Source organism: Equus asinus, chromosome 5, assembly GCF_041296235.1.
Source record: "Equus asinus isolate D_3611 breed Donkey chromosome 5, EquAss-T2T_v2, whole genome shotgun sequence".
Taxonomy (NCBI): Eukaryota; Metazoa; Chordata; class Mammalia; order Perissodactyla; family Equidae; genus Equus; species Equus asinus.
The window spans coordinates 6,766,797-6,781,153 of NC_091794.1; the positions used below are offsets into that span (position 1 = coordinate 6,766,797).

The following is a 14,357-nucleotide window of genomic DNA, read 5'->3' on the forward strand; positions in this document are numbered from 1 at the left end:
AGCATGATAGGATTGTGGATTATTTTGTCTGGACATTTTCCAAAATTTCTGTAATGATCACACATTGATAATCTGGAATATGATCGTCAGACCTCGGTTATGACTATGGTGGCAGCTAAGTTCTGAATCTTTTCAGTTTTTTATTGGAAACTATAGAGAGTGAAAGGAGTAGCTAAAAAAGTCCCCCAAATGCCACTTTCAGTGAAACTAAGAGGAAAAGAAAACCTAGAAATTCCAAAATATGTGTTAATGTTGATAAAAGCAATTAAGATCAAGAGAAAATTGTGCAGGGGGAGGCTCGCAGGAAGCAGTGCGGGGAGGGGAGGAGAGGGAAGAAAAGTGAATGCTGAGGGTCCTGGGGGTGGCAGATCCCAGAAACAGCCTGGAGACAAGTGCATCTACGAGGAGAGGGTCCCACTCTGAGCAGAAGTTGGTAGGAGCAGGGCTGAGCTCCAGCAAGCCACCAGGGCTGGGGGACACGGAGAAGGAAGGTGTGGAGAGAGGCCAGAGCCTCAGAAGTGGCAGATCTCATAAACTGCCAGCAAAAGTACACCTTCTAATGGTGACGGACTACCTGGGAAGACAGGGCCTACCTGTGGTGGAATAGGTTCCTGAATGAACCTGAGGAACACAGACAGAGCTGATGACAGAACCCTCGAGAACAAGCTCAGAGAGGCAGAGAAAACTCAGTTACACGGTTACACCAGAAGGTCGTTATCATTCCATACTGCCCCACAGTCCGCTGAAAATAGCAGGTCTAGGGAAATCCAACTCTTTCAGTATGAATGGTGAGCAAATGAAGGCATTTCTTGCAGTGTTGCAATATACTACAAGAAAAATGCGGAAAATAGCAGAAAAAATTGTAAAGATGAATTAACTTACTGCAAAAATGTTGCCATGGAACGGATAAGAATGTAAATAAACATTCCAACATTAAGTTAAAAAATATTAGAAAGTAATCATAGCTATGAAGATAGAATTATACGAACTCAGGTAAGAAAGGCTGGGACAGTGAAAGGTAAGCCGACAGGAATGTGCAGAGGGCACTGGGAGAATGTAAGATGGAACAGAAAAAGAAACGTCCTCCAGAAAGGAAGACATAATTTGAAGGTGTTCAGGGGAGAAGAGACAGCAGAAAGTGCAGAATGGGACAGAGAAGGTAAAAATCAGAACTGCAAATCAAAAAACAAATATAAAGGAAAAGATCAAAAAGATTCGAGAGGAAAGAAACAAAAGGTAGGCAAAGGGAATTCAATGCACGCCTACGTGTGATTGGAATCCCCCCGAGAGAAACCAAAATAATAGAATAGAACAAATATTTTAAAATATGATCCAGGAACACTTTCCTAAATTAAAAGAAGACATGTCAATGCAGTGAAAGGATGCCTTGGATCAAATTGAAGCTTTCATCAAGTGAAAGCTAGGGAAACCGTAAAAAAGACTTTGAAGAAATATAATAAGTGGAACTTGAATTCCCCTCTCCAGAAACAGTTCTAGTGGAAGGACACAGAAGAGCCAAGTGACATAATCAATAAGTTATCTATTGAGAGCTCTCAATTCTAACAATAGCAGAAAACAAAAAGTCACCATCACTTGGAAGTTTAAAACTCTTAAACGACGGTTGGATCAGAAATGGAAATCTGAACTAATATTTTTCAATAAATAAATAAAAAGTAAGTTTTTTGAGAAAACAAATAAAATAGAGAATCACAAGCTAATTTAATCAAAAAGGGATAAATGACAAAGCCATAGAATACAAAAAAAAAAGGCGGGGGGAACCACATGGAAAGGAGCAGAGTGTAGCCCTACCAGATATTCTAGTTAATAAAAACTCTATAATTATTAAAAGGATGTGACATTATGCGAGGCTAGACACATAGAAAAAAGTTTAGAATAGTAAATTGAAAAATAAACCCAAAACATATGGGAATTTTCCATATGATAGAGTGTGATAGCACACAAATCAGTGGGATTATCAGAGATTTTTAAAAATAGAGCTGGGCAATGGGTAATTATAAAGAAATAGCACTGGATCTGTACTTCACTCAGTGCACCATGACAAATTTTATGTAGATTATTAATTTAAACATAAGAACTATGGGTTTACAAGTCATGGAAGAAAACATGCAAAATACAATGCGAACTTTGGAGTAAGAAAAATCTGTCTTTAGCCCAAGTACTAGGGGCCATAAAATAAAAGATTGAAAATTAAACTGCATAAAAATAAAACTTCTATGTGGGCACATGCATATGTGCGTTCATGGGCGTGTGCTCGCGTGCACACCCACACACACCCCGTGAGGAACGTCCAGAGCCAAACAACAAAGTCAGACAATTTGCAACTTACTTAACAAGCAAGGAGCACTCTTCCTAACATATCAAGAATTTGTTGGAATCAGAAGGAAAAGACCAACAACATAATAAAAATTTGGGCAAAGGGCGTAAACAATTTTCAGATAAAGAGGAATAAATGGCTCTAATGTATATGAAAAGATGCACATATTCATTCACAGTAAGAAAAAGGCAAATTAAAATTATATAGTGATAGTTTGGTTTTTTCCTACCAAATGGAGAACAATCCAAAATTTTATCTACGCACTTTGTTGATGTAGCTCTGAGGACAATATGGATTTTCCTCATACATCACAGGGGCAGTAAAAATGAGGAAATATTTAGAGAGAGAGGGCAATGTGGCAAACTCTATTACATGATCCTACAGCTGTATCGTATAGATAACCCAGCACATGTTCAAAATGATGTATTAAAGACTATTCATTATTACTTTGTAAAAAGCAAAAGATTCAAAACAATGCAAGGGTACATCAGTAATGAACTGGTTAGATAACTCTGGCCTGTGTGCATGATAGAATACTATACAGCTGTGGAAAAAGAATAAGGAGGCTCTCTAAATATTGATATGCAAAGATCTCTAGGATACCTTGCTAAATTTAAAGAAAGGCAAGGTACAAAACAGTATAGACAGTGTGCTCTTGTTTGTTTAAGAAGGGGGAGACAATAAGAATCTGCTGCTTCTGCTTCTATTTGCATATGCCCTGCAAGGATGGAACGACAGGTGAGCTCACCTTTGGCAGGTGTGTAGGTGGATGTGGGATGGTACCAACAAGGGCGAAGGGGGGACAGAGACTTTTCACTAGATATATTTTATACTGTTTGGATTTTTGAACCATATGAAAATATAATCCTTCTAAAATCTGGCAGTAATATTATAATTCTATAATAATACAATGCTGACAGAAACTGACGTTTAAATTCTGTGATCTAGGTCACTCGTCATATTTATTGAGTTAGCTTATTCTTTTATTAAATATCTGCAACATGACATGATTTTGATGGCTCTTAATGTAATGAGGGTGCTCTTCATACTGCAGAAATTAATTTACAAGTCACAAGGGGTTGGTACTTTCCAGTAATGCCGTGTTTTCACATTCCCTAAAATGTAGCTGTGACAAAGATCCTCAGACCACCGTCATTGAAAACGGCAGAAGCCAGCAGGGCCGGTTTTCCTTTGAAGTGTTCCGATTCGTGAAACACAAGAATCAGAAAATGTCCACCGTCTTCCTACACTGCGTTACCAAGCTCTGCAGAGCTGATGACTGCCCCTTCCTGATGCCAGTATGTTTTTAGCAATTTCATTCTAAATTGTTGAATTGATCTAAGCTGAAAAGTTATCAAGTGGTAGGAACTAATTTCTATACAGAAAGTGGATATGCATCAGGTCAGACGGTTTGAAGTAGGGCTTTTTCATTCATCAAGTAAAAACCTAGCCTGCTTTGTGCCAAGCATAATACTGGGAATACAGACATGTGTGCATGAATTCTGAATTCAATTAATTTATCCTTTAGGAGCATGAGATAGTCATAAATGAAACAAAGACGAAAAGGTTATGGCGCAAAGGCAGATATATATATGGGTTGCAGTAGAGAAGCATTGTTCATTGTGAAAAAAGAGCAGGAGAGGTTGGGAGGTTTGGTGGAAGAGATGAAACTCAAACTGTGACTCTGAAGATAGATGAACCCAAAAGAGACAAAAATCAAGAGTGTGAGAGACACCCCGTACCGAGGAATGGTTAAAGACCCATAAAACAGAGTCACCAGGGAACTTCCGGTCCTTCAGCAAGGCTATGGAGCAGAGGATGATGGGAAAACCTGGGGAGGGGCAGGGCTGGCTCTAGAAAGGTCGAGTGGGGCCTGATGGCCTGGGAGTCCCTTGGATTAAAAATTGAAAGCTTTAAAAGGTGAGGATCTGAACTGCTTCCAGTCATTAAAAGATAGACCCATTTACTAGCGAATTAAAAACATTCTATTTCTGCCGGGCCTCCTAGGGTCACTTCAATATTAATCTGAGAAAAATGCAGGCAATTTTTTTGATGTGAAATAGCTTTAATATGTTTGTATTGATGCTCAAATTCATGCATTTCTTCACCACCCTTGTTTACTTTAGTCCCAGCTAGCTATATCCGAGGGGGTTAAATGGAGAGTCCACGTTACCGTGGCTCTGTGCTGACCAGCATTTCAGAGAACGATTTATTAAAGGCTTGAGAGAAATAAAAGAAGAGTTTGATAAACACAGTTCTTTTTCAGGAGAGCCACTGAGCTATGTAAATTAATGAGGCAGTTCACAATTACAACGGGAGAAAAGAAACGTGGCCGAAGCCAGGATAAGAAACCGTGTAGTAGTTATATGCAAAGTAATTAAATAAATGCACAGAAGTGAGTGAATAAAACTAAACATGTGGTATCTCTTCCAAAAGAATCTTCTTTCCAAATGGCCATAAAGAAACAATTTCGTGGCGGTGTGGAATTTCATTTGTTTCCATTAACACCTCAGATTTGCGGCCACCGAGAAAGGAGAGATGCGGTGGGGAGGACCACCTGGAGCCCCCAGAGCACTTCCGGGAACGCCATCCTCTCTGCTGGCCCCATCATCACTCGGAGCGGTAGGAGCGCTCCTCCTCCCGTGTGTAGTAATAGACGGTTCCAAAATGGCTTGTGACTTGCCTTCTAAGGAGGGCTCAAAGTGGTTCCTAAACAGCACTAATTAACTGTGAGACAAGATAAACTGCTAAGCAACTTTAATTTCACGGTAGTTTCCTGTTTACTCAACGTTCACACAAAGGGCAATATTGTTTTGACCACATTTCCCTTTACACACACACAAGTATACCGTGCTGGACATGGTTCCCTCTACCTTGCCCTGCCGTGCTCTCTGATCTGCATCCACCAGCTGCCTTGCTCTCTGGGCTCTGGTTGGGCCTGGCCAAGAGGTGGCGCCATCAGAGGATGCGAGTGAAGGCCACAGAGCTCTTGCCAGATGACTGTCTCCCAGAAACTACTCTCAAAGTTCTGAAAACCCTCTCCTTAACCCATAATGGCCCAGGTAACTTGACTTTCTCTTGTGAATTCCCCACGTCTTTATAAATAGTCCTGTTAAACTCTCCCTAAATCGCCCAATTTGAGTACCATTTGTTTCCTCTGAGGATCCTGAATATTACATCCCCCTTCCAGTGCACTCATTCGTGCTCATGAATCTAATGGACGCAACTGTTTATCCACATATATTCTCATGTATACAAACATTATTGCATGCATGTACAAACACAAACACACACTCTCTAAAGGGCTATTGCTTTTACCTCAGCGTGATCCCAGAGACATCCAGAATCAGGTGGATAAAACACACATGCAGTATAAACAACACAGAACATGAGTCAGAAAAACTGATTCTAGTTCCAGCTTTCATCCAAACAGGCTATGTGACTAGGAATTTTAGTTTACTTCTCTGGATTAATAATGAGTGTTTGAAAAAGTAGCCTTTAAGATTCTTTCTGACTCTATAGTTCTAAACTTCTCTTTAAAAAAGCAGAATTCTAGTTTGGATTATGCCCTAAAAATTTTTTCTCTATTTTATATTAGCTGTAAGGCTATTATTATGTTTGAGTTCGTCTTTACCTTTTCTCCTACGCCTCCTGTCCCATAGTAAAAAGAAAGTTTTGCCTGAAATTGTTAATTAAGCCAAAAGTACTTTGGGCCTGAAAAATCCTCATAATTGGTTTAGTTATTCACTCCTCCATGTTTGTGTAGACAGCATTATTTAAAAACAAACTGATAGGTCTTTAAAATAATACAGAAATTTATTAAATATGAAATTTCAAACTTAGTCTATACTCCCTGAAGCCTCGGTCTGTGTTTCGAATGGTTTGAAAATGACTAGTTTGTGGCTTGTGAAAGGCCCAGTTCTCACCTCTATCTAGCTGTCAGAAATAGCTCACCGAATTACACTGCGTGGAAACTCAGCTCCTCTTGCTAATAATAGGAATGCTTTGGGGTAGGCACAATCAAAAATATTTTTATTTCTATGGAGCACATCTGGAGTCAGTTTGCTATAAGAAAAGCACCTGGAAAGCAACATCTCTCTGTCCATGTTGAGTAGATGGCTTTTCCTCCTTATGAACCTCCCTGCTTCCTTCTTACCCAGCCTAAATCAAATTTAAATTTTACAAATTTTAAATAATTTGCTAGTGTAAGATAATTTTTAAACAGACAAAAATTACTAAGACTTCCAAATTTACTCTCCATTGTGTTATGTTGGTTATTGGTCTGTCTCTACCTTTGAACTTGAAGATCCCTGAGGGCAAAGACCATGGCTTTCTCTATTGTATTTCCTGTTCTTGGAAGATCCCCAAATTCCAGTAAAGATCAACAAGTAGAAGTTTCTAATTCTACCATAGCTAACCAGCTATCCAGGTATGTGGGTTTCACTCACACCATATCCAGTTGCCTAAGATATCCATGCTAAAACTAATGCTAAAATCCATGTCTGACAGAGCTAATGCCTTCTATAACAATGCCTCTGGTGTTATGCTTGGATTTCTTCTTTTCCAAGTTTGATTTGGTTCCACCTCAAGGATGACATTTGTCCCCCGACACACTAGGGTTGTCTCTTAGTGACATCAGTCTCTCCACCTGTAAAGCTCCCAAAGGATCATGTTCAAATCTTCATGTTCATTCCTTTCTCGCTCTCTTCTAGATTATTTTGTAATTTTGGTAAATAGCCATAAGATAGTCCTCATTTTTGGTTGATCATGGTGGCCTTACAGCATAGAGGACCATATGTAACAACGTCTACATTATAATACTGTAATACCCATGCAAAGAAATTTATTTTAAATTCCACATAAACAAGAACTCAGAAATCAAGCCATGTCCATCCACAGGCAAATCCTACGTAAACTTAAGGTTCAGCTTAGTGACCAGGGCTACTGTCTGTCCTTAGTTTCACTTTATTTTTACCTTAGGTCCATCTAGAGTTTATCTCCCCAGGACCTGCGGCTGATTTCATATAGACAAGTTCAATTTCAGGCTCGATTTGCTCTCTGCAAAGCTCTCTGATCCTTGGAATTTTTGCTCAGTTTACTCATTGACCCACTCCTTTCCCCTGGGCATCTGGCTTAGGTCAAGTTTCATAAGTTGTTAAAACTCAGAACTTCTGTTTGTTTGGGTTTTATAATTGAAATCAAACACATTCTGGGTATTTTTACCCAACATCGTTAATCCTCTTGATAGTTGATTTAAGAAAATATTCGCATCCTCAAAATTCAAAATCCTCAAAATTCCTGAAGTGTTATCTTAAGCAGCCAATGCTAAAACTGTTTGGTAGGGAAATGCTTATGGGGGGAACAATTCTGTAAATTCAAAGATACAATCAGTGGAAGACAATAGTATCTAATTTTTTTTTTACATAAATTCCCATGGAGAAGTCCAAGCCAAACTCTTGTTCAACTAGTGTTATTGAGTTTTATGGGTAGTCAATGATCCATTTGAGCATATTTATTTAGTCTTTGCATGGAACAGGCACTCTGCTACGAACTGGAAATACACTAGAGAAAGCCGTGGTCTTTGCCTCCGGGAATCTTTGAATTTAAAGGTAGAGAGAGACCATTAACCAACATAATACAGTGGCAAGTAAGAAGTTTGGAGGTTCTGAACTTTGAAATATGTCATCCATTTTACTACAAAAGTAATTGAAGGTTTTTCAAACAAATAGTGAGCTTATGTTAAGAAAGGAAAAATGTTCGTTCTGCATATATCTTTGCACTGATGTTCATTTTATCCATTTATTTCAACTACTTGCATGAGAGAAAAGCAGAGAATGACAGTTTATCTGCCACTTCTGGCTTTCCAATAGCTGTGGTATTGCTGCTATCACATTCGTCCTGTGGCTCCTCAGCTAGCTGTATGTTTTTTGAAGCGCCCACCAAGTTTACTATTCCAATCTGTCTAATTCCACAAGGTTTCTTTTTAGCGTATATGTATATGTTAAGACCAAGTGTGTGTGAGAGAAAAACAGAAGTGTGTGGTGACAAAAGTCTCCTGGAAAATATCTGCTTCCTCTTTCTGGGCTAGACAGTGCATTGCTTTTTTTTTGCAATGTTACTAAAATTGCAGGATACCAGAAACAACCACCCAATAATGCTTTTCTCTACCTTTATCCACAATCAAATACAGTTCCAAACAATATTCAAATATTACACGCTTTGATTGCAGCCACCTGCCAAAGGTAGGATGCCTTCAGCTTTTCTGAGTCCTGGAACCTGGAGCTGGTATAGCTCATGTGGCATCTTTTGTCCCCACACAGAGGTTTTGTCCACAACCAGGTCCTCATGGGTGACACCTGGGATATTGTTCTTACAGAAGTGTTGGCAATAACATGGGACAGGAGGGGATATTCTGACCTCTTTTGTTAATCTCGAGATACAGAAAATAGTGGGTGCATCCAGTCTTAGCACTTTTGCCTAATTTGGGACAAATAGGAGGAAGGAGTTTTCTATTCTTTAATAGAAACATTTTTTTTTTTTAAAGATTTTATTTTTTCCTGTTTCTCCACAAAGTCCCCCGGTGCATAGTTGTATATTCTTCGTTGTGGGTTCTTCTAGTTGTGGCATGTGGGACGCTGCCTCAGCGTGGTTTGATGAGCAGTGCCATGTCCGCGCCCAGGATTCGAACCAACGAAACACTGGGCTGCCTGCAGCGGAGCACGCGAACTTAACCACTCGGCCACGGGGCCAGCCCCTAATAGAAACATTTTTTGAAAGCAAATAACTGTATTTCTAAGCAAAGAATAACTTTTAAAAAGGCATTATATGTTCTTCCCATGTCCCAGTGAGCCCGCTGGTTTTGGAGAAGGGACATGCGAATCTTCTGGATAAGTTGATCACAGTCCATTCATTCCATCTATTTTCATGAGAAGGAACTGTCTTTATGAAATGGTGTTGGTTGGAGGTTAGGATTTTCCTAAGGGTGTCTTATAAGGAAAATTTGCGCTGTTTTTCTTTTTGTCCTATAGCAGTGCACTGTGCCATTCTAAAGAATCCTGTGAATGAGTGCTTGATTAATTTTGGGCCTTGTACTTCAGCATCAAACAGCAGAACCATCATTTTGCCAAGACTCATATGTCGGAAAAGAAATGGCATCAGCTGGTTTGTAAATGTCTCACCAGCTTCTCCCATCAATGTTTCAAACACTAATTCTGGAGTTCCACAGCTCGAGATATTCTTCTCTATAACCAAAAATATTTTCCATAGTGGCGAGTTTACATTATTTTAGAAAAAGGATTCTGGAAAAACTGAGCTTTTGTTTAAATGTATGTTTACTATCATGGAGGCTGTGACAGATGGCAGTTTCTTCATCTGTAAAATGGGGATAGCAATAGTATCAAACCCTATGACTATGAAGAGGATTGAATGTGATGACATATGAAACAGCACATTATAAACTGTATGGCATTGCATACATATTAATTATAATAATGTTTATATTCTAAAATCAAACAGTCAACTGCACACATTTTATGGTTCAAATAACAAACATACACACCCACATACTTAAACACAAATGTGAAATCCACTCGTTGTACAAGCTCAGGGGTTAATTGCTACATGATTACAAAATGGGTAATAAAAATTGGGAAACCAAGTGAATGTGCTCATTGCATCTATGATGACATTTGCCAGGGGAAAGTGAAAAATCAACAGCGTCAGTCTGTTACTGAACAGATGAAAATAAAACCACAACTCCAGCTCAGGAGTCATGCTTTCCTCTCCTTTAGTTATTAAGTGTGAATTTATCTTCTTGGAACTTAAAATGATGTTTTTGCAGATTACGATGGGCAAATTGGCAACACTTCAAATAGAATGGCACTAAATAATGAATATTTCTCTATAACAGAATAACAAATGGCAGGTTATAGGGCTATAAAAAATGTAATAGCTGTTACCAATTACTGCCCCCACTAAACCGACTAAAGAGATAATGATGAAGCGAGGTTGGCAGGAAAGAGCAGAGCACAGCACAGTGTATTTTGTGATCGTGTGTGTGTATCCAGGGCAGTGGCCGGGTGTGGGCTTGGGACACGGTTAGATGATGAAATCTCAGGCACTTGGAACAGAGGATGGGAAGCAGAATGGTTTAGGAGGATTTTCATTACTGCCTGCCCCATGGAGCTTGTGGGTGCAGGTGAGGGGACGTGGAGGTAGAAAGTAATTCTGGAATCACAATAAACATAGATCAATATTTGGAGACACGATATTGTTTTCTTTCTCCTTTTTTTCCCCCCTAGATGAGACTCCAACCAACAATTCACAGCTTGGTAAGATAATTAACATATATTGAAAATAAAAGTATGATTTTTAAAAATGTTAAGTATTTTTTGGTGGTCATTTACAAAACTAATCAACTAAATATAATGAGCTCTGGTTTTACAAGTTTGTTATATGTTAAATAACGGATCACTGAGGATTTCTGAACTCATATGTGACCTATTGGTCAATTTTTTTAGCATTTTATGGATTTTGCGGGGGGTCTGCCCAGGGGATACCAGGCCACTCTAGAGCGCATAATCCTTTGGTTATTGGATTGAATTATAGTCACATAGGTTGCAGCATGATCCATTGTCATGCTATTCTTCTACGAGATACTGAGGACAGATGTTTTGCAAGTGTAAATTGGGCTAAGGTGAGCTAACTCTGCTGTTGGACCTTTCCACTGTGTGTGTTTTATTTCCCGCAGGTTCTGCAAGTGCAGCTCCTTTTCAGCTGAACGCCGTCACGAGCGCACTGATATCGGGACTGGTCGTTCTGGGAGTCACGAGCTTTTCCCTTCTCCTCTGCTCACTGGCCCTTCTACACAGGAAGGCACCCAGCAGTTTGGTGTTGAACGGCATAAGAAACCCAGTCTTTGACTGACTGTGACAGGTCCCTGCCCTCAGAGAAGGCTTCACTGACTATACCGCCTGTGACTGCAGTCAGTGTCCCGTCTGAATTGAATGCCAGCCAGCATTTGATATTTGTAGGTTTGATAGATTTCAGTGTAGCTCATCAGCATGATGATAGTGAAAGAATTTTGATAATATTGCTCTTGTCACCTATGTATGTGGTCAGTCCTATTTGTATGGCACCAATGGGTATACTGACAATAAGCAAACAATATTCAGGACTTAGATCTTACAGGATCAGTTATATTTCATTTTATTTCAATTTTTAAAAGTTATTGGTTATAGAGATAAAAGGTGGGAGTAGAAGAAAATGAATTTGTTGCATTTTTTCCCCTTAAGCATTAAAACCCAATGCGATGGCATTTAGATTTACATATGTGGTCCTCCAATGAAAGTTGCTTTTTGTTTGATTCCAGCTTGGGGATATGTTTTAATTGGAGTGGCCGACTTGGACACCTGAGATTTAATTGCTCATTCTCTGACCTCCTGTGCTTTTGGCTGATTTCCATGTGTGACGACATTCATATAAAAATAAACTCTTGGGAAATGTATCTCAACCTGAAACATCCATTTGTGGAGCGAGCAGTAAAAATAGTCGTTAACCTCCACAGGATGCGAAGTGACCCCAGATCATTATTCATTTAAATAGAACTGGCTGGGATTAGTTTTCTCCTTCTGGTGCAGGGAGAACATCGCACAAGCTGACTCTCCCCGCAGGTAAGCAGTTCCGCGGCTGTCACAGCCTTGCTCCCGGCGGGGTGGCCCTGCGAACAGTATTCTTAATTCAGGAGCCATTCTATGCGAAAGCAAGCGGTCGCTGTGGCAAGAAGGCATTGTCCCTGCACATAAGCATAGCGTTCCTAGAACAACCTAGGTTCCTTTTTTTCTAGAACAAAGAGGAAACAGGTTAAGTGTGTTTTGCAGAACTTTGTTGGTGTTTCCATGAAAAAAATGTTCCTTTCCTCACAAATTTCTGATGGTGGCAAAACACACTGGAGGAGGCCTACCCGTTAAGGTGTCTTCTTGAAGGTGTCATGATCACCACGGAATAAAGAGTATTTTCCGCTAATAGTAAACTGCAAGAAGCATTTGATCGTTTAGCAGTTTTGTAAAAAATTTTAAAAAGCCAAGTTTTAAGCAGCCTATATTCTTACAAAATAATCAACCCTCCCTTTGTTCAATCGAGCCACACAGTTGAACAAATAATTCAACGACAAACACCCAAACTGAGCATGTGCAGCTACCAGAAGTGCTGTGTTAACTGGAAAAATTGTTGTAAAGACTAATTTCTATTCAACATTTGTGACCCATTATTCAGGACTCAATTTACTATACCACATGCAAATGCTATGCAATTTTAGATTTGTTTCAAGTGAAGCTCTGATGTTAATAATTAAGTCAATCATCAAATCGAAAACACCTTTTCACTAATTTGCCTGAATAGTTCAGAAGAGAGTGTTTATATTATGATAATTAGCTATGAAATTGCCTCAGCTTTTCCTTTCAGGGTGCAGACACAAAGTGAAGTGGGATCTGGGACGTCTCCAGATAATTTCTTCAATAGAAAAAAGTCTAACCTTGGGGCCTGCCTGGTGGTGTAGTGGTTAAGTTCGCACACTGCACTTTGGTGGCCTGTGGTTTGCAGGTTCAGATCCTGGGTGCAGCCCCAGCACTGCTTATCAAGCCATGCTGTGGCGGCATCCCACATAAAATGAGGAAGATTGGTGACAGATGATAGCTAAAGGCCAATCTTCCTCAACAACAACAACAAAAAGTCTAACCTTACAAGCCAATGTCCTTTTCCCTGTATTAGTTCAAAATAACTTTGAAATCACCATTCTGAACTTTATCTGTGTTAACAAGTTTGTTTTTGAATTTAAAGGGAAAAATTCTACAGAAAAAAAAAATATGGACTGTGCTCCTTACGTGACCCTATAGGCAAGTGGATAGTACTGGAATATTCTGGTAAATCGATTTCAGATACTTTAAGTGAATTGCCATTGATCCGAGGATTAAATCCTGTGAATAGGCCGTTACATCATTGAAGCCGGCTTGTCAGTTTGATTTTTGTGCTTTGGGGCTGGCTGCTGTTTCAGCCGTTGACCTTTAAAATTCCATACCCCATTTTATAAAACTGGATAATGGATGTTATCATTTTGAAAGCAACTTAAATCTCGTATTAATTTTTGCCAACCTTTCATCATAAACGGGAGAATAAGAGCTACAATGAGACAAACCAGGTTTGTTTTCTACAGCTTTGTTCCTATAAACCTGCAGTTAAGTGTAGTACTTAGTTATACTGAATCTCCCAGTTACTCTAGTGTGAAAACCTTACAAAATATGTGCAAGTGTTCTTTCAGTTTTAATACCTCAAACTGTTTTTTTTGCACTTCAGGGGTAAGGTCTGATGACATGTAGAAGACGATTGTTTAATAAAATAATTGTAAATGAAGATCTTTAAAACGGTGATCTTTTTTTTCTTAAGATATTGCTCCTTCCTGCTCTCAACATCCTATTCCTACTTTCACAAACATTGAGGGAGAAATAAGCTGCCTAACGCAACAGGGAAGGGCAGCGATCTCTGAAGCTGGAGGAAGCTTGCCATCTCCATATGGAGCTTCCCGGTTAGGGCCCTGTATTGGGAGCCATATCCGCGAGGCCGCTGAGGGTAAAGAAGTACACTTCATCAGGAGTTTGAGCTCTGGCTAAAACTGAGCCTACAATTTTAAGACTTTGAGAGGAAAGTAAAAACTGGAAAGACAGGGAGCTCAGCTTCTGCCCAGAGTTGCATATCTTTCATGACAGTTCCCCAAGGTATGGCTGTTATCCCTTGTTTTGGGATGCGACACAGACTTGAGGAGAAATCCTTTTCCTGACTTAGGGAGAATCCCACCTTACAGAAGCGAGTGCTACTCTGGGTCTTCAAGTGTCGGCAAATAGCTCTGGGAGCCTCACAGACATGATGGGTCATGAAGGCGCATCGTCAGATGTGGGAAATGTAAGCCAGTCAGCTTCTGGAAGTGGGAAAAGAGCAGGAGAAAAAGTCCATGGGAGACACTTGTTTGTGA

General features: G+C 39.7%; 1 protein-coding gene across 1 annotated transcript in view; it reads left to right on the forward strand.

Annotated features, from left to right (window-relative positions):
- ZPLD1 (zona pellucida like domain containing 1) overlaps positions 1-13,734 on the forward strand; it is a 317,360-nt gene extending 303,626 nt beyond the window's left edge. The window contains exons 13-16 of the mRNA XM_070508686.1: positions 3,462-3,633; positions 4,849-4,957; positions 10,636-10,665; positions 11,085-13,734. Coding sequence (XP_070364787.1) covers positions 3,462-3,633; positions 4,849-4,957; positions 10,636-10,665; positions 11,085-11,260 — 487 coding nt within the window. The 3' untranslated portion in view covers positions 11,261-13,734. The remainder of the gene's footprint in view (positions 1-3,461; positions 3,634-4,848; positions 4,958-10,635; positions 10,666-11,084) is intronic.
- The last annotated feature ends 623 nt before the right edge of the window (positions 13,735-14,357 follow it).